Below are 20067 nucleotides of genomic sequence, written 5' to 3' on the forward strand. Positions count from 1 at the left end.
TTTAAAGAGGAAGTATGACAAGGTTTTTTGTGGACAGGATATGATCAGAGGAGAGATTAGAGGTACTTCTGTCTATTGGCATGGTCCAAAAAGGTTTCCTCACAGGAGCTTTAATTATTCAGTTTTTCTGCTGCTTAATTCACTACACTGCAGAGGACATTTGGAATATAACTCTCAAGCTGCCAAGTCATGGAGTTGTAACTCAAAGTTATCCACCAAAGCATTATCTAAACCAGTGATTCTCAACTGATGAGTGGGGGACCAAAAATGGGCTGTAGAGCTGTTGGGTGTGTCTTAGCCTCTACTCTCTTCAGTACCTGTATGGACTGTATAAAGGGGCGGGTGTCATTTAGTGATGTCCGCAACACTGGTCTGGACTTTGCTGATGATGCTGTGATCCCTGCAGAGACTGTAGATGCCCTTGTGGGGGCTCTTAATCCGTTGAGTGTGGAGGCTGAAGTGTTGGGACTGAGTGTCTTCTGGGCCAAAACAAAGATCAGGGCATTTGGGTATGCCATCGAGTCTGTGTCTGTAAATGGTGAGAGCGGGAATGTTGTAGAGCAGTTCACTTACCTCGGCAGCATAATCTGTCATTCTGCTGATTGCAAGACTGAGACGAAAGCATGCGGATGAAAAAGTGGTCTTTGGGTCCTTGGTCCTCGCGGTCTTAACTATACTCTTGTAAGGCCTGGATTTCAACTGATGGCCAGAGGTGCCAACTGCGTTTGCAATTTTATTTGGTTGTCTCTATTTCTGCTATACTTTTACTTCCTGTGGTCCTAAAGGCAGTATTTTTTCATTTAATAATTCTAAGTGGTCAAAAAAATATCAGAAATTTGGGGCACAATTTCCCAACAACGAGTTGGCAGGGGGTCCTGAGGTGGTTGAGAACGACTGATTTCACCCACTTGTCCCGTGTGGGGTCATAAAGGGGCTGAAGCTGATCCCAGCCACCACTTGGTGAGACTGGTCCAAACACGCAGTCACACTCACACCTGCAGGCAGGTTAGATTCATCATTTGATCTAAAGAGCTTAATTTTTGGACTATGAGGGGAGGATGGAGTACCCAGAGAGAACCCATGAAAACTCCTCCCAGTGAAGCACCATCTGACTGGGATTCAAATGAGGATTTTTGCTGTGGAAGGACAGCACTGACCACTGCAACACTCTAAGTACCTTTGAAAGGGACATATTTTACCCTTTTAAGACAACTTCATATTGGTCTCAGAGGTCCCCAAATCATGCCTGTGAAGTTTGTTACTGAAAACCACTCCAGTATAGGATTTTTGTATGTCTAAAATACCCTGTTTCATCCCTGCTCAAAACGAGCCGCTTCTGTGTCTGTGGCTTTAAATCTTAATGAGCTGTCCGCCTCTCTTTAGAAACTGATGTGGCTCTCTTGATCTTCCTCTCAGCTGGATCAGGAGAAGGGGGCGGAACTTTCTTTCAAGTGGGGAGGACCAACCAAACCTGGGGGAGGTGCTAACTTCCCACATGACATCATGAGGGGAAAATCCAAGAACGGCTTGTTTCAGCACACTTTTTCTGAAAGGAGGAGAAAGAGGGGTGGTGAGGGAATGGATTTTTCTGATCTTGGGGAGATTGTGGACAGGACAGGTGCACATATTTTTGTTAGAAAAGCCTGAAAAGGGGATTTTTGCACAATATGTCCCCTTTAGGTAATACACACATGGTATAACTGGGAAAACACAAAATAGCTTTGCCACTGGACGGCATAGTAAATGGGCCGTTCTTAGACATAAGTTATAATAATATCAAGTGAACACTGAATCAGCAGCAAATGCAGCTAGGTTTCAGGTTTATTTTCACTGCCTTGGCCCAGCCTCGATCAGCTTTTGGAGCAGACTGAGGAAAGTTTAAGTCTTGGCATGTCATACATAGTCTGACCTTACAGTTAAGTTCAATTAGCTTGCCCTCAATGTGAACAAAAACAAGAAGATGGCAACAATATATGAAGTGTGTACTTTTGTGGATTTAAAATAGGCTATCATACCTTTAATTTAGCACAGACCATGCCTCTGTTAACATCCATATGCCACCACATGCATCTGCCCCCCCCCCCCCCCCACCACCCTCAAAATTAGCTTTTTTTCTATTTAAGAGGCAGCACTTCAAAAGTTTAATGATAATTTACAACAAAGGGACTCAGGAAAAAAGACCCATACCAGCCGTCTCTGCTTCATGTTTTATGGCTCAGACATAACGTCCAATCATGAAGAGTTACAAACACATTGTACATACCACACATGTTCTGCACATTATTCATAAACATCATCATCACTTCTTAATAACTACATGTGACAGAAATGTAAAGTGTCTTAGAGCATTAAACAATGCATGTGCAAACCTAAAGTGCTTCTCAACATGGGTTTAAGACAAACTATGTGTACAATCGGAAGCTGAACACACAAACATCAGGCAGCGGAGAAAAGCTTCTAATCATACAACCCTTCATGAGGGGCTACGCAGTTACATTATCAAGTAGTCTTTAAGAGGACGCCTTAAGCTCTTTTTAACATCACATTCACTCACAGATATTTATACTCTATCATACAGTAATCAAGTATATTTTCTGAGTATACATGTCACAGTTACAAAAATTCAATTTAGCACCTTAAATCACAAACTCCTATTGACACAAACTCCATCACCAATATTATATTGGACATTCTTGCATATGTTGATCTTATAGGCGCAGGCAGAGCTGTCATATAGGAAGATTTTTTTTCATTTTAAAACTGCAAAGAAATTAGAAAGTTCACATTGGATCACAGGAGCTCAGTAAAAAAACACCATATACAGCATTAACATTTTACCTCAAGGACCCTTTTATTTCAAGGTTTCCTGGTAATAATTATCTCATTTCAATTGGTCAAATGTGGATCCCTTTTAGCATAAAGCAACAATATTAAATGGTTTCACCATAAATAGTAGTTTCAAACCAATCCTACTCTTAAAAGGGAGAGCAGTGTCTAACTCTTTACCACTGAGAGCCTGCTTTCAGCACTATATAGCTTTGGCGGGGATGCCAAACCACGCCAAACTTAATCCTTGCATAATATCACTTTAAGGGCCACATATGCCACTTTAAAAAGACAGCCAAAGCAGTTCAACATTTCAGTGCTTGACATCAGGAGGGCCAAACCCCCTTTACCATCAGCCTTTTTTATTTTTTTTGCCATGGAACTCATCACTCTGCTAAAAGTAGTCCCAAGCTTTTTAAAAAGATATATTTGGGGGCTTTTAATGCCTTTATAGATAGAGGACAGTGGATAGGATCGGAACCAGGGATGAGAGAATAAGGGAGAGACATGAAGGAGAGGAGCCACAGGCCAGACTTGAACCCAGGCTGCCTGCATACATGGGGCGCAACTGGGCTGCTAGGCCATCCACGCTCTAAGTAGTCCAAGTTTAGGAGCACTTGTCAGTGTCTTTTCTCCCTCTCTGATCAATTAAAGACAAGAAGAGCTGGAACTTCCCATTTTGAATTTGTCAAAAACAAAGGCAGAGGAAAAAGGTCAGGGTATTTTAAGGCCAATAGACTTTCGATTTTAATGAGAAATCTGAAAACAAGAACAAGAGGTTTCCCAATTACTGTTTAAAAACAGGAAAACAAATCACAGAAATAACACGACTTTTGCCCTTTCAGGCAGTTCATATTAAACAGGGAATAAAAGAAAAACAAACCATTTAAAGTTTTTCCGTTTCCTGTTTTTTGGTTTCTATTTCCCTTTTTTACTTTTCCAAAAGTAATTTTAAAAAAATAGACACAGCTAATTTTTCATCTTCTTGTTTTATGTTCTGCTCAAAAAAGGAAGATCAAAGAACAGAAAACTGGTGATATAACATTCTTTTAATCTTGTATGTGTGACCTGCTGCAGGTACTTTGGAAAAAAAGAAAGTTACATCACTAATGTTTACCAGAAAAAAAAGGTTTGTTTCCTGTTTTTTTTTTTTATCCCTCATTTAATATGAACTGCCTTAAAAAGCCAAGGGCAGGTATTTCCCTTGTTTCTTGATTTTGAATTTATGATTTCAAACTAGAAGTTCATTGGCCATAAAATCCACTGACCAAAAAACTACTGCCACTTGACTGTTTCTTATTTTTTACATTTTGCAGACCTGAAGCTGCTGCTGATGACATAAAAGAATTCTTTTACATAGAAAGAAATTTATGACGGAACCAAATGTCCCTTCAGTGATAAGTACCATGAGAGGGGAAAAGGGAGTGCTGGTGGAAAGCACTCTGAAGTTGAGGTTGTGGATACAGCTGTCACAAAAAACACTGACATCGGGCATGTCCCTCAAAGAGCTTCATAAACCCTTCTCACATATGCAACCCTGATTAACCTACCCAGATAATTTCCTGACTTCCTTGTTGTTCATGTTTGTCCCTCACAGCAGGAATATTTCTGTCAGTTTGCCTGTCAGGCAAGTGGAGACCTGGGGTAAAGTCTGCGTTAAAGTTTCATCTGTTTGCATTCACACATGCAGCGCACCCATGTAAATTAAGGAAGTTTTGTCCAAGTGTGATTCAGACCTTGATGACTCTCAATTCGCTATTTAGCCATCAAGCAAACAACCTCAGTGTTTTGGTTTTCTTACACCTCTCGTGTGGTCATTTCCAGAGAAAAGATTCTAAAACCAAATCACAACTTTATGTTCATTGCTTACAGGCAGGCAGCTATCATTGAGTAACACCCGACTACTAATGATCCTGATGTTGCTCTCAGGAGCTGGTGATGACCAAAGCCAGAGCAACGAGACATCAAATATTTGACTTGCATTCACCTGATGGTCAAAAACATAACTCTTACTTGATAGTGTTTCTCTCAAGCTGTTTGATGTGCGAATAAGCAACAGTTTAAAAACAGGTTCACCACATTAAAAAAGTGGCAAACTGCTGTTATTGCATGTTTTTAAACAGAGATAGGATCCTCGATAAACTGAAACTCAGATCAAATTTCATCAGGGTTGTGCAGAGTGAGGTACATTAATTGTATGGTAGAGATGGCAGCATTAGGCACGGGTGTTTCTGTGCAAAGTGAATCCCATGTGAGCCTTAAGCTGCTGGTGTTCATCCTCTTATTCCTGCTTAACTCTGGTCTCTTAACCCTTATGCATGAGAATCTCTCAGTACATTTACACGCAAAGTTAAGCAGAGCTACGGTCATGGCTAGATTAGACCATTTAACTGGACTACTGCTCTTGTTCCTGCAACACAGGAGCATGTGCAGAACCAGTCAAGTTTTCATCAGACTGAGAGTATAACAGTCAATTTTCAATGTAAATGTATTAACTATTTTGGTAAAAAGAGGCCATCATGAGTGAAGTCAGTGAGTTTTAAGTGCTGTTTTAGAGTTCCCTGGAAGACAACGATAAATGTTGCATCAGGTTTTGTTTGTCTTCCTTTATTTTTTTGGAAGCAGCTTATGTGAAAGAGGCAGCACCTCACTGGCTGAGAGTCTCTCCCTGTTTTCAATAAGGTCCTGTTTGGTTTTCTGTATACGAGAGAAGATTTCCCTAAAAAGTTCCTTGTACTCCGGCTGGTGAAAGTCATCCTCAAAGTTCTCCATGTCAGCCAGAGTAGAACCAGCAGAACCAGCAGAGGTGATGGATGCAGTCTGGACCAACTTGTGGCTCTGCACATCCTGCTCCTCGCCCTCCTCCTCCTGCAGCCCTAGGTGGCAACGCCGCAGCAGCTCGTCGTACTTCACCTGTAAGGCACTGTACTGGGCGTCGACTTCGTTGAGCAAAGAGATCCCGCGATATTTCACCACCTCGGCTCGGCGCACGCAGGAGCACTCATGGTCGTAGATCCTGTCGGTGGGGTTGGGAGTTTGGGCCACCTTAATGAGCTTTTCACTTTCCCAACGCTTCAGGAGCCGCGGGCTTTTGGCAGACTCCCCTTCACCCTCTTCCTCTGGGTTCAGGAACATCGAGTTCGACAACAAACTGTGGAGGAAGTCTGGCCTGGTGGACTTTTTTGAGGACTCTGATTTCCAGAGCTGACGAAGCTCTTCGGCCTCTTGCTCTAGCTCTGACACCCTGATCTAAAGCAAAAAAAAAAAAAAAGAAAAAAAAAAGAATTAAAGAAGAGATAAGGGTTGAGAAGAAAGAAACAAACTGCACTTGAAGTGAAACGCTAAGATGCTGGTTTTTTTTTTTTTATTAATATGTTTGACACTTTAAAGACATTTTCACAATTATAAAGAAGTATGGCTATAGTTTGATTAGGCCATTTAATTGGACTCCTGTCCCTGTCCCAGCATCCATCATATTTATATATTTATATTTATAGGCATTATATAACAATAATCAACAAGCAAGTCAACAAATGTCACCAGCTGTATGTAACCATGAACTTGATGAGCCAGCTTAATGGTTAAATTTGGATCCCTTGGTGCTATTTTGGCTACAATGTAAGGCCTCTGCCCAACATTAGTGACCCCTGTAGCAGTTCTTAAACACTGATGGACTGATAGCAGAATAGCATCTTCTGGGAACAGCGTGGTTTGGCACTAATTTGATCTCAAAGATGGGAATAAAGTTGTCCACATGCTTTGACAGGTAATACTTAGGCATAATCAGATCAATGAGTGACGATATTCAGCCGAATGTGTACAAAAAAAATCACTTAAAAAAGACAACTGTCATACCTGACACCCCTCCATCCTTGCCACTTTCTGCTCCAGCGCTGCATTCTCATTGGCGAGCAGCTCGGCCTCTCGTTCAGACTCCTCCCTACGAGCTCGCTCATTGGCGAACTGAGTCTGCAGTGCACGGAGGGACTGACGTAGTGACGCCTGCTCCTCTTCACGCCATGACACGTCTGGGGGCTCAAATTCATCTGAGGCTTCATCAGGGTCGTATTCATACCTAAACAGACAGACACAGTTAAAGCTCTAGACTCATTCTGATATTTTAAAATCTGTCTAAAAATGTTTTGTGATTTATCTTGATGGTTCAAACTTTGTAAATTTAAGTTTTGATTTAAAAAAAAATCTTTTAATCAAAATATCTTAATCAAAATTTATCATCAACATCATTTGAATCTGTAAATTAAAAATAAAACATTGCTTTTCTCCTTAAATTGTAATTTTGAATAGTAAGAATCACACTTACCAACTAAGCTGTCATAGTTTAGTATTTAAGCATTCTTTTTAGCATGCTAGCACCAAGACTGACGGTGTGTCCCAAATTACATACTTTGTACTAAATATTCTCAGTACATTAGTACGTTCACACTGAGAAGTATACTCAAATGCAGTGTACAACTGGAAAAGTCAAAACTGCCCAAGAATTGAGTGTGGAACGATCGACAGTTCACACCCTTAACTAACATCACATTAGTTATGTAGTGGATGTTGTACTGTTAGCAGGCTTACGTGTTAGCTAATGTTAGCATCAGCTAGCTAGCTAAAGTGTTTTTAGCAATAGCAGCATATTTCAGTGAAGAAAAGGGCATTAATCTTCTTTATGGGAATAATTTTAAGTTAATCCTCTGCTGTTCTGCACTAACAGGAACTGACTATGCTTTAACAGCCTGTTTTTGTCTTCTACTTCTTTTTAACCAACAGATGGTAGGTGATTATAATTGATAATTGATATTTGATGGCTTTTTTCTCTCACTTCTTAATCCACATAACTTGTATTTTACATTAACATTACTTACTTTAATAAAACAAACTTATTTCAAACGCCATTTTCTGACTGAAATGTGCTGCTATTGCTAAAAACACAGCAGTTAGCTAGCTAGCGGATGCTATATCATCAATATGCATTCATTCAAGGTGCACTGTGTTCATCGTTCCACACTAAATTATTTGATGTTTTTAGTGTGCCAGTAGTACACTGCATTTCAGTATACTCTTATCTACTGAAAGTGTTTAGTATTTAGTATAGTACAGAAGTATTTGCAATTCAGGACACATTTGTAGACTGTAGAAAATACTGGACGAAGCCTGACTGAAGCCATTTTTTCCCATAAGGGTGATTTTGGTCTTTTTGCAAAAACACTGAAAAAGTTTGTTTTATGTTTCCCCTTAAACATCTACAGTTAAGGACAAATAAGAAGACCTTACTGGCTGACTAAAACAATCTTGTTACATTAACATAGTCACCATATAAGGCATGTTATGTCAGTTTGTGTACTTTTTAGTCATTTACTTCTTTATCATACTATGGAAGCTGATCATTTGCACTCTCTTTCACTACTAGTGCTAGCACTACTACTGTTACAATAACATTTATGTGCTTAATGAGCCAAAACAAAGGGTTTTGGGGAAACCAAAAGAAAATTCCAGCATAAAACACCAAAAGTCAGGAGCCAGGTTGAGACTAATATAGCTGAAATGATTACATTAAAAGACAACTGCTATTTTTGCTAAATGGCTCTTTTAAAGACAGTGTTGGGATTTTCAAATTATATAGTGTATATCCTTTTTTATTTTCTTAACCATATCTTTATTTTTAGTGGTATTCATTTAAGCAGGAATTGTACATGTTTCCATTGTTTCTCACTGAAGGTAACTGATACAAAACAGAAACCACAAAAAAGAGGTGACATAAGATGATAAGTAAGCGCATTTAATCTGACAAAGCAAACTCTAGCAGCAATCAACAACTTATCAGTCCTAACAAAGTAGATTAGATGGAATCATTGGCAGCTTCAGGTTGATATTGAGACATGTTTGTCACTCTCCAGCTTAGACTTTGACCTGTTTCCTTCCAACCTGATCTATTAGACTTCAAACCAAGTTCAGTGAGATTTCCATCCATCTGACCTGAATGTTTATAGGGGACCAGTACAGTAACAGGCTTTAACACAGGCAGACAAAATGTAAGCGCTGCATTAACCTGTGACACTAATAGTACGCACCAAACAGAGTGGAAGTGACCACAACATGAAACATTCAGAGTAAGTGCGCTGGTAGAGCAAGGTAGATATGGACAGCTGCCAGAGAGGAGGATTAAGAATGTGGGGGGAACTAAAGCCAGGAGGACTCAGAGGAGGATTTAACTATTCTCTCTTTTTAGCTTACAAAGAACTTCTGGACCTGTGACAAAGCAAGATTTTGTATTTGACCAGGTTAAGGAATCCATTCAGCCCATTTTAACTGTTTTAAAATGTGTCATAATCTTGCCTAGATAGTGTTAAAACCACCAGAATATATATAAAAAATCCTCTTTTGTCAATGAAAGTGTTAACTGATAAAATTAGTCTTGAAACATTCAGGACTGAAGGTTGCTAATATGTGACTTCTTTCTGCAAAACACACATCCTACTCTGTGAACAAGTTAAACATTTGAAAGGAAACAAAGTTTAAAAATTCCTCAAAAGTTGTGTGGTGTAAGACTGAATGCTTGTTTTTCTCTTCCTGTTGAAAATAAGGAGTTTAAATCTATCCCACGCTCATGTCTGTCTGTTAAATGTTAAACTGAAGTGAGCAGTTGGTTAGCATAGCTTCGCATAAGGGCTATAGGTGGGGAGAAACAGCTGGTCTTTACTCCGTTAATTTAGAAAAAGAATGAGTTCAACTAGCAGTACTTCAACACTAAGTGGTTATTCTTTTTATCTTTATAGAGAGCTAGAGAATATACAAATATATATTTTTTTCATACCTGGGTGTTATAAAAGCCATGAAAAACTTTATATCTATTTTAAGGTCCCAAGGTAAATTTAAGTCTTTTCCATCATGTGTGCCAAGTATCTTCCTTTTTTAATGGTCTTCAAAAAGTACCTTTGAAACTTTGCAGCAAAAATGTAAAAAAGGGCATTTTTCATTGTGAATGCATTGAAGTACTTTCAGCTCTGTTGTAACTTTGACTGACATTAAACAAAACTACTGGTAAATTAAAAGTGAGACTGTTTCATAACCAGTTAAAATCACAGTTCCTTAAAGTGACGTATATTGTCTATTGATTAACTAAAAGAAGGTAATTCATTAAATGATCCTCACCTGAGCGTGTTTTGGAGCTCTGTCAGACAGGACACGCTCTGAGCACTGCGTGGTGGCCACTTCTCTCTGCCTGGATGTTTCTGAGGCCTGGAAGGGGTCAGCTTTAGCTGCTCCACCTGCTGCTGCAGCTCCTCCACCTGGGTCTGCAGCACCTCCACTGTCTCTATCAGCCTGCACAAACAGCTCTGTTAGGTCACTGAGAAAGGGCGATATTATTTACACTAAAATTAATACGATATCTGTTGTACCCCTGAATCCTCTGCTGGGACGTCCTGTTGTCCTGAACCAGTTTGCGGTTGTTGTGCTCCAGCTCCCGGGCCGTTGTGTCCAGCTGCTCGTAAACCTTAGCGTGCTGATCGTTGACCTGCCGGAGGAGGTCCACCTGCTTCGTGAGGTGCTGAGGAAAGACAAACAAATTGATTAAATGGTAAAAAGGATGTTCTGAAAGAGATGATGACAACTACATGGAAACATACCCAGATTTTCAGATATATTGAAATATCCGGCAAAACAACATAATTCTAAGAGCTGATCTGTTAACATAAATTTAAAATCAAGAACATATGGCCTAATGTACTTTAAAGAGCACATGAACAACCAGCTCAGGTGTCCTGAGTGCTTTTGTTTTGAAAGGCTGCTCCACCTACGCAAAGTTACATACTTCTGGAGCCATGCTAGTGTGAATATAAAATGTTTCGATTATTTAAAGATTTGGAGCAAGCTGTGGGTCTTTATGGATGTAATGGTTTCAATTTTAGACTGTGTTTTAATGATGGGGACTCTTTCTATGATGAGGCCAGTGGTCTAACAAGAAGGAGGATGGGGCACAAAATACAAAAAAACTGACCTTTTTCCTTGATCAGCCTAATAAATCGCAGATTCCTCATTACACCCCCCTGCTAGTTTAAATTAACTTAGAAATAAACATATTGCTGGCATTAGGCCAAAACCTTGTATCTTCATTTTTCATGATTTGAGTATTTTTTTATTTTTCAGTGCTATTGGTCACCCTTTACAGCTGTCAGCAGGGTTTAAGAACTTTTAAACCAATAAAATGTCAAAAAGATGCTCATGAAGACCATTGAATGATAAATCATTTGAAAAAATATAGATGTTTTTTTCATTCCCTGAAAAGTGGTAATTTTAAAAGACATGAGGTTTTGACCCACCAGCAACAGTTTAACAAATTATTTTTTGACCTCATTATTTTGTACTGAATTAACAACTGATTCAGAGTACCTGCCTGTATTCATATGATTTCTGCAGCACATTAACTATTTGCAGTCTGGACCCATGACAACAGACCTAATCAGGCCTTGTCTTCTTTTTAACAAATACACAACAGAAACAACATTATATTCCCAAAATCAAATTGTGCACACGTGGTATTCAAGTGTATGAAATGCGCATGAATCCCATTTTAAAAGTGCAAATGTCTTGTTTTCATTAATTGGGCCATAAAAGGCTCCTTTTTCTTTCCTTTCCAAAATGGCAGATAGTTACTTGCCTCTTATTGATCTTTGGCTAGCTCTGACTGATCACTCCCACAGAGAGCACAACAGAAGAAGAAATTGGGGAATTCATGATTGGCTGACAGGCTACAGGAAGTTGTTGTGTTTTACTTTTGGTATCAAAATGGAGAAAAGAAAAACTCTGAAAAGTTGTTTAGCACATAAGATGTAAAAAATAGTCATATTATTATGAATATAGCAGTGTGGAGTATAAACGTAGTATAAAAGCTCTGAATAAAGATGTATATCAGCAAAAAGGTAGGCTACAGATCACAATTTACTCCGTAGAGAGCTGTCTTATGGTGCCTGGGATACTGTAAACAGTGCATGCGCCAGGTTTGGAAAGTTAATACCTTTTTGTTTAATTTATTTATTCTATTTTTTGTTTTATTTCCTATTTTACTACCTGTGTGACAATTGGCCCATTTGGAATTAATGTAGGGCTGGCTTGGTTTTTATTTCCATGCAGAAAAAAATGATGTATCTCCATTCAGCCAAGTAAAGTTTCTAATAGCGAGGTTTATTCTGCAGACAAAAAAAAAAAAAAAAAGACAGTAGAAAATCAAAGAAACTCGCAGTAAACTTGTAGTGTTTAGGCTTTAAAAGCCCATCTGATTAAGAGTTTCTTTAAGAACAAGTTATCTTATCAGCTGCTGCAGCCAGGACAACTTTGAACCTTTACTCATCTAATCTACCTGCTCAGCATCTACAGACAAAAACACTCAACATCAACTTCACTTAGATAGCACGCATATTTTTCACACAACTCAATAGAGAGTCAATAAAAAACTTTTCCTAAAGCTGTTGGAGGGTACTTCTACATTATACGATTTATTATCCTGCTTCATTTGGGGCTTTTTGTTCCACTAAAGAGCGACAGTGGACCAGGTAATTAATTGCAACATGGGTCAGGAGTTGGACCCAGACCTATTAGGTAACATAAACCCAGCGGAGGTCTTAGGAGATTAATTCAGTGTGTCAGCGCTGAAAGGAGAGTGAAGATTTAGAGCTGGCCTTACTCAAGGAAATTAAAGCCAGGCATAAAATGAGGTAAACCAGGAAAACTCAAGCTAAATACAAAATTTATGTAATTAAAGTCTGAAATAAGACCTTGAACTGATGATCTAGTCAAAGGTCAGCAGAAAATCCTTGAGAGGCGTGGTTTTAGAAACTGAGACACAACAAATGACCTACTTACTAGTATCAATGAAGGCAGATGCCAGTACTGATGTTTTTCAGTGCTTCTTTTAGTGCATTACTCCTACTATGCCAACATTTTCTCTTGTGTGGGACCAAGAAAACCGATCAGAGTTGACCAGTGGATGAACACATCTCTTGTTTGATTCAGTAGTTAGGTATACCAGATGGCAGCACTTAACTGATTGTACACAACAGATAATCATTGGCTGCTGGTATCTGTTTATGCCACAATATTTGACGAAGGCAGATGTTTGGATACAGATGTTTAACCGATGCATTGGGGCATTCCTGTCTTAAATGTGTAGAATGGGGGTTCCCAAACTTTCAGCCCACTACACTATCAATGAAGGTGTCAGAGACTGGGGACCCCCACTGCCTGTGTAGCTGGTTAAAGCATATAGTTTTGCTCACGTGCACACCATTTTAAGAGTTCTGAGTTTGAATAAATCAGTAAGATCACTCAGAGTGGTGCCCATCTTTTGCAGCACTAAGCCCAGCACCCAGCTCCTGTTTTTTCTTAAATGAAGTGATCCATTAAAGAAAATACAAGAACAGATTCCACAAAAAAAGTTCATAAAACACTGCTTACATTAAAATAACAAAAAAAAAAAAAAAAAAAGTCTTTGGTTTAATTTCCCGCAGATAGTTTCCACCTGAGGCATTTGTACTGGCTCACTCTTTCCAAATTCACTAAACTTTCTGAAACTTAAAGGGACATTTTTGGACATTTTCAGAAACCTTTGTCAAAACATTTTTTTCCATAAATTAGTTGGATGTAAACAAAAAGAATACTACTACCTATCCTAAAAATATGCTAATATTATATTTTAGCTTGAGTGGTTTCCATGTTATTTTTGGATAAAATGTAAGCAATTACAAATTTGCAAAGCAATTTTAAAGTTAAGGGATAACACCCAATTAAATAGAAACTCTGAAAAAACATAAAGGTCAAACCTGCTGTAAAGTAAAGTGTCATGTAACCCTTCTACTCTGTCAACAACCCATAAGTTACTCAAGGAATTTCATCCGTCATTTATGACATATTTGGGCAGTGAATTGCATTTTAAAGATCCGTTTTGCTGCACACATAAGAATGTAAACACAAAGGAGACAAAGTTGGTACAGCCGCTTGTGTAATGCCTTGTAAGGCAAAATTAGGGGCAAAGAACACTAAATGCTAAAGAGTTTCTTCTGTCTTTAAGGCATGTTTGGACTTTTAGTTTTATCTTATCAAATGTTACAACTAAAGCTTTAGATGTAAGATATACCCCCTCATCCCTGTGGTGGATATTGTGAACCACTATTAGCATGTTTCAAATTTCATTTAAGCTGACTTGAGGCCTTTTTATTGCAGTTTCAGCATGTGATGGAGCAACTTTTTCTGCACTGAAGTGAAAATAAGTACCTTATGAAAAAAAAGATACAGCATTGACAAGTTCTCAACTTTCCCCTTGCAAATAATTTTTATTCCAAGTTTCAAACATGATGCGCCTCTCTTCATCTCTTTTTACCTCTATCTCCTGCAGCTGTTCCTGGTTGGTGGAGTACATCTGCTGCAGCCCCTGCTCCAGCTCCCTGTTTCGCTCCAGGAGCGTCTTCCCAAGCTCGGCTGCCAGCTGCAGGTCTGCAAGAGGGAAGGAAAGAGAACCATGGATGCTTCAGAGATCACAGTATAAGTGTCACTGATGGATGCATGTCAAAGAAGCCTTACAAGCAGCTTTGTAAGGTTTTCTCCAGATGTTGGCAGGAATCCAGCAACCTACTAGCAATTGTATCTAAAATTGTGCCACACAGGATTGAACCATCTCTGTACAACACCATAAGGTGTTTCAAATGAGTGATAATTAGTTCATATGCAACACTGAATCATCGTACATTATCTTATTATTTAACCTTCTTTTATCTACCATTTGGTGTTTAAATTCAAAGTAAATGGGAAAACAGTCTGATCAGTATGCAATTTGAAAACAGGAGTAGTATATTACACCAGCACACAAATTAGCTTGGCTTTAGAGGCATGCAATAAAGATGGCATGGATAAATGAAGTCAAAGTCACTTCTCATTACATGCAGAGCTCTTCTGTTTTTTTTTTTCTTTTTTTTTTTTTTTTTTACACTGCAGCATATGTGAGTGTCCTGCTGACCCTGCCTTTTCTTTGAAGCCAACCAAGCAGCCAATTTCTCACTAAACCATTTCTAATTTACAAAAACAACAAGACTAACATCTTTAAAATCACAGGATAATGAAAGCAGGAATAAATTCTTACAAATATTACCTGCGGGGCTAAATAGTAAGTTTGAAACATGGTAATTTTAGGCTCTTAATTGTGCAAACATGCATATATTAAAGCTGGAATGCCTCTATTTGAGTGCTAAAGCAAGGATAGATACGCTTCCTTATCTTTAAGGATTAAGAGACAAAGACTGAGAGGAAACTGTACCATGTTCAAGGTCTTGCTTGTCGTACCACGGTTCCTCCTCCTTGATCTCAAATTCTTCCTCCACAATCATGTCTGTTAGCATCCTCACACTCACTGAATTACTTCAAACATCAGGACAAAGTTTGTTAAACGAGGATAAAAGCTTCAGGCCGCGTCCTGTCCACTAATGTCTGCACGCCTGCAGCCGGCGCCGATGAGCGTGCATCACCGGACAGAGAGCCAGACTGACAGACTGCTCACTGCTGACGACACTCTGCTGCTTCAGGTGGCAACTTCCGGTTTTGAATTTTACAATAAAAGCATCCTCTGGTGGGTTCATTTTTTTTTTTTTTTTTTTTAAATCTTATGGCTTAAAATAAACGTGACAGCAGATAAAAAACAGTAGGTAAGCTTTGTCCAAATGAATTCGAAACATTTTTAAAGTTTTTGACAAATAAATGAGACAAAGAAAGCTTGTAATTAAATCGACATTTAGGAAATTAGCTATTTGTTTCTTTCACAATCCAGCTCAATAAATTCAAATGAAATGACAACGGACAAAATAACATTGCTATTCAATAATAATTCCATAGATAACCTGCAAATGATCATAGTAAAATCTTAAAAGTAATTTTAAACGACTAGAAATAATAGCAATGATAATAGTAAAAATGAATAAATAAATAGATAAATGAATAAAGCTCATGTACGGAAGCCAGTAAAGGACATGCATCCATATATATTTCTTTTACCACTTTTCCTGGAACAAGTATATCTCGTTTTTTTTGTTTTTTTTGTTTTTTTTGTAGATGTTAATATAGTGATAATTTTATCGATCAAAGCTACAACTAAAATCTTTCTTCCACCACCGTTTTTACATGAGAGGGAGGCGACTAAGACTAGCTAAAAATAGATCTTTGATGATAAAAAATTAACGACTAGGCAGTTTGCTTTTCGTTAAGGAGACTAAAGCATGACTAAAATGGCAGTGCTTGGAAGTAAATTAATATTTTATTTCTCCACTCTGCGTTGAATCTGTAAATATACAAGCAGAGATGAGGAAAGCAAGTATTCAGGGTTCGTCAGTGTTCTCTTCAATATATATTTTTTAAAAGTATAAAAAAAAATGTCTCAAAATGTTTATTTTTTTCAGTGGCCGAATCCTCTTCAATTATCATGCTTGTGTAATGGTGTATATTTTAAGTCATATGTTCATTTTGCTCGAAAGCAAATTAACATTATATCCATATATATATATACCATATAATAATAATAACAATAACAACTATCATTTTGGTTTCATTTATTTAATTGAAGTTTGAACTACAATAGTTTGGTGATGCATAAATGCAGGCATATAGGTTGAAAAACACCTGTCTGGCTTACTGTAGGTCTACCTGATGAAGAGTCAGGTTGCCTATCGGGAGTCCTCATGTTTACAACCCGACACGCTGTACGTCTGACGTGACGTCAGTGAAATCCACGAAGGTTACGTGGTCAAGCTTTCATTGGGATTACCTGGCTATAGGCCTACTTGTATTTATCTGGGGTAAATACACGCAGACAGGTAAGACTTCAGCCATGTACACTTTGCGCCAATTCAGAGACACTAATGCTGGTTTTATTCACTTGTTCTAAATTTGGTAGTCCCTCAGTAACATGCAGCCAAGCTAGCCTCACTTCCCAGACTCCAGAAAACTGCTGTGACAGGCCGACACTGGCTGTACTTTTGGGGGGCAGAGAAAATTACCAGTTCTGTTTTCACATTTTGTTGTTGATAGTTGTATATTGTGCATCTCCAGAGAAAATATGAGCTGAGTGACAAGCTGAAGCAAGCATTTTAAACCTTGAAGTACCCACAATGCAATACAAACCGTGCATGAAAATGCACATAAAGTAGACTTATGAAAAGTAAAAGAAACATACTAAGCTTAACCTAATGCTATAATGTTTGTTTTTCTGCAAATCAGTGGTGACTGTAGCTTCATTAGAAAAGTTAAATTCTGCGCTCTTAATTTGGAAGGCATCGATGTTTCCGGTGTGCACCTGTCTCTCAGTGCCGGTTTGATCACCACACCTGCTTCTGGTTGGTTCCTCCCTTGGAAACAACGGCGCACAGAGTCAGAGTGGCCACAAGAGGGCGCTGGGGCTATAAAAATGCGAGGTAATATTACATGACGAACCCACCCACTAAAGCATTGTGTTGTACAGAGCTTTACAAAGTTTCACAGAAATATCGAACCTTTTAAGTTTAAATTAAAAGCTAATATACTGTATTTACTGAGTTACTGCTGTTTTCTGCATGTGACATTTTTTTGGTATTGTGGTGCTGAAAAAAAGAAAAGTAAGCTGCAATATTGGTTCAACAGGCAAACACTATTATTCATTCTCAAAAAATAATGTAAAATAGGGCATTGAGCTATTTAATTCTGCCACTTGCAGTGTATTTCAGACTGACGTTGTTAAATACAACTGGCTGGACATCGTGAATGCACTTTCAAAGCAGTTGATGCTTTTCAATAATTATTTTGTCAGATTTTTGGTCACGCTAATATTGCAAAAACGTGTTTTTACAAAATTAGCGTGACCAAAGATAAATTTATCTTCTCCTGAAACGCTTTTTTGGTACCATTGAAGATAAACTTTTAATAACTGCTAAAAACTTGATGATAGTTTGTTAGTAGATTCATTCTGCCTAGTTAGCTATTACAGCTTTCTAGCTATTGTTTTGCTAATGCTCTCCTCTCTCAGTGGGCCTGAGTGAATTCCTGTTAGACAGCTGCAGTGTTTTGTGAATTTTATTTTACATGGTCTGTTTGTGTTTCATAGTTACCTAAAATATTCAAGAATATGAAATACTCAGTTCTACTCAAAAATGAATAAATTATTGAGGGGAATCACGACTCTTTTTAGTGATCCAAATCATTTGGCCCAGCTCAGAGGGAAGAGTTGGCTCTTATAGCTCCTAAACAGCTCTTCATTTAGTACAATTTTATTTCTATCTTTCTATTTAATAGGCAAAATTTGGTAGTGTTTTGGCCCATGACTGACGTGTGCATTCTTTTGCTCAAATTGTGAATAGTCTTTAAAATTCATGATCATATAGCCCAGTGTTTTTCTGAAATGTCCTGTCCTGTCCTGCCAAAATGTGCAGACTGGATGAAACCTGCTTACTGACTGTATGTCCTCTGTGGTGTAGAGGAAAGATCATCCCCTTATTCTGACTTACAAATAATAAAAATAAAGACACCTGCTCTCAAATGGTGTGTGGATCTTCACATATAAGACCCAATTCTTCTAACAGGCTAGTGGGCCAGCAATATATCAATGAGGTTCATTCACATTCATAACACTGGGGAGACATGTTGTACCTCCTGTTCTACACAGTAGTTTTTCAGTAATACTTTGGCTAATAAACACAGCGGTCATATAAGTGGAGTAGCTTAAATGTTGTCTTTAGCTGTGCCAAATATAACCTTGATTTAAAAAAAAAAACAAAAACATTAAAATCAGAATGCAATGAATTGCAAATCTCATAAAACCACATTTTATTTATGATGAAACGTAACCATCAGGTGTTGAAACAGAACATTTAACATTAGCTATCTAATGTAGGATTCTAGCTGTTTAACCCTCCTGGGTTTTTTTTTTGCCAGATTTTTTGTTTTATGTTTTCGGTTGGTGAAAGGTCTGGACTGCAGGCAGGCCAGTTCAGCACCTGGACTCTTCTACTATGAAGCCATGCTATAATGATGGGTGCGGTAAGTGGTGTGGCATTGTCTTGCTGAAATAGTCAAGGCCTTCCCTGAAAGAGACTACTGGATGGGAGCATGTGTTGCTCTAAAGCCTCTCTGTATTTTTCAGCATTGATTGTGCCTTTCCAGATGTGGGAGCTACCCACGCCATAGACACTAATGCAACCCCATACCATCAGAGATGCAGGCTTTTGAAGCAAGCGCTGGAAACCAGTTGGATAGTCTCTCTCTGGAGTCCGTGAGACACGCCGTTCATGGTTTCCAAAAAGAACATCGTATTTTGAATCATCTGCTCCACAATTGTAATATGCAATTTTTCTGCAGATTGGTGATCCTCCGCCTGTCTTGACTTCTGAGAGACTCTGCCTCAGTAAAATGCTCCTTTCATAGCCAGTTGTGTTACTAACCTGTTGCCAATTAACCTAATTAGTTGCAAAATGCTCCTCCAGCTGATTTTAATCAGCACCATTTACTTTCCCAGCCTTTGTTGGGGTGTTGTTTCTGGATATTTTAAACGAATGACAAATGACATTTTTTTCAACAGTTGCTATAAATAACTTGCTTGGTTTCAGTCTGCAGGGCTTGTTTTTGGATTTGGTGGCACTCGGACAGGCAGCGTGTCTGTGAGGATGTCCGCTCAGAGACAGTAGGTCATAAATGCAGTAAAATAAATAGATTTTTAGAGATATATTCGTCAAACCATAGTTCCTCTTCTCTGATGTTTCTGACCCTAGCAGACTGAAGCAGCAGGGCGTCAGAGAGCACTGAACTGAAACCCAAACCTGTGCCAGACTGGAGAAAGATTCTTTGTTTTCCTGTCTCTGCCGAAAGCACCGATAGTTCACTCAGACTGAGAGGCTGTGGGACGTCAATGGTTGAGTCATTCTTCAGAGCAGTGAAGACTTTTTTGTGAGTAGTCGTGGTTTTTGGACCTCTGTGGGCACAGATGGAGTGGGTGGCTTCCATTGATTGAGGATGAGTTGTTTTCAGGATTTTTTGAAATATCTTAAAACTGTGGGCTTTGGACTCAATAGCTTGAGACATTTTTGTAGTCTAAAAAAAGTGCACTGTTCTCTGCAAATTACGTGTACCAAGTGTTCACATTTTTTTCTATTGTATGTGGTACTCTTGTTTTGATTATGCTCCACTAATATTTAACTCAAAAGGACATGAAAGCTACACTGTATTTCCAGGTGC

General features: G+C 38.6%; 1 protein-coding gene across 1 annotated transcript; it reads right to left on the bottom strand.

Annotated features, from left to right (window-relative positions):
• Nucleotides 1–2204: 2204 nt before the first annotated feature.
• LOC121527959 (cerebellar degeneration-related protein 2-like) lies at nucleotides 2205–15345 on the bottom strand. Its single transcript, XM_041815011.1, has 6 exons — nucleotides 15137–15345; nucleotides 14207–14319; nucleotides 10233–10381; nucleotides 9985–10155; nucleotides 6682–6901; nucleotides 2205–6075 (listed from the first exon to the last, which is right to left on the bottom strand). The coding sequence occupies exons 1-6, from the start codon at nucleotides 15216–15218 to the stop codon at nucleotides 5434–5436; spliced, it is 1377 nt and encodes a 458-aa protein (XP_041670945.1). The 5' UTR covers nucleotides 15219–15345; the 3' UTR covers nucleotides 2205–5433.
• Nucleotides 15346–20067: the final 4722 nt, after the last annotated feature.

Source organism: Cheilinus undulatus, linkage group 20 (assembly GCF_018320785.1).
Source record: "Cheilinus undulatus linkage group 20, ASM1832078v1, whole genome shotgun sequence".
Lineage (NCBI taxonomy): Eukaryota > Metazoa > Chordata > Actinopteri > Labriformes > Labridae > Cheilinus > Cheilinus undulatus.

Coding starts and splice junctions, on each gene's coding strand:
- LOC121527959 (XM_041815011.1), bottom strand. CDS start 15,218: ATGCTAACAGACATGATTGTGGAGGAAGAATTTGAGATCAAGGAGGAG. Junction 10,382..14,206: donor AACAGCTGCAGGAGATAGAG/GTAAAAAGAGAT, acceptor GTCTTTCCTCAG/CACCTCACGAAGCAGGTGGA. Junction 10,156..10,232: donor TCCCAGCAGAGGATTCAGGG/GTACAACAGATA, acceptor CTGTTTGTGCAG/GCTGATAGAGACAGTGGAGG.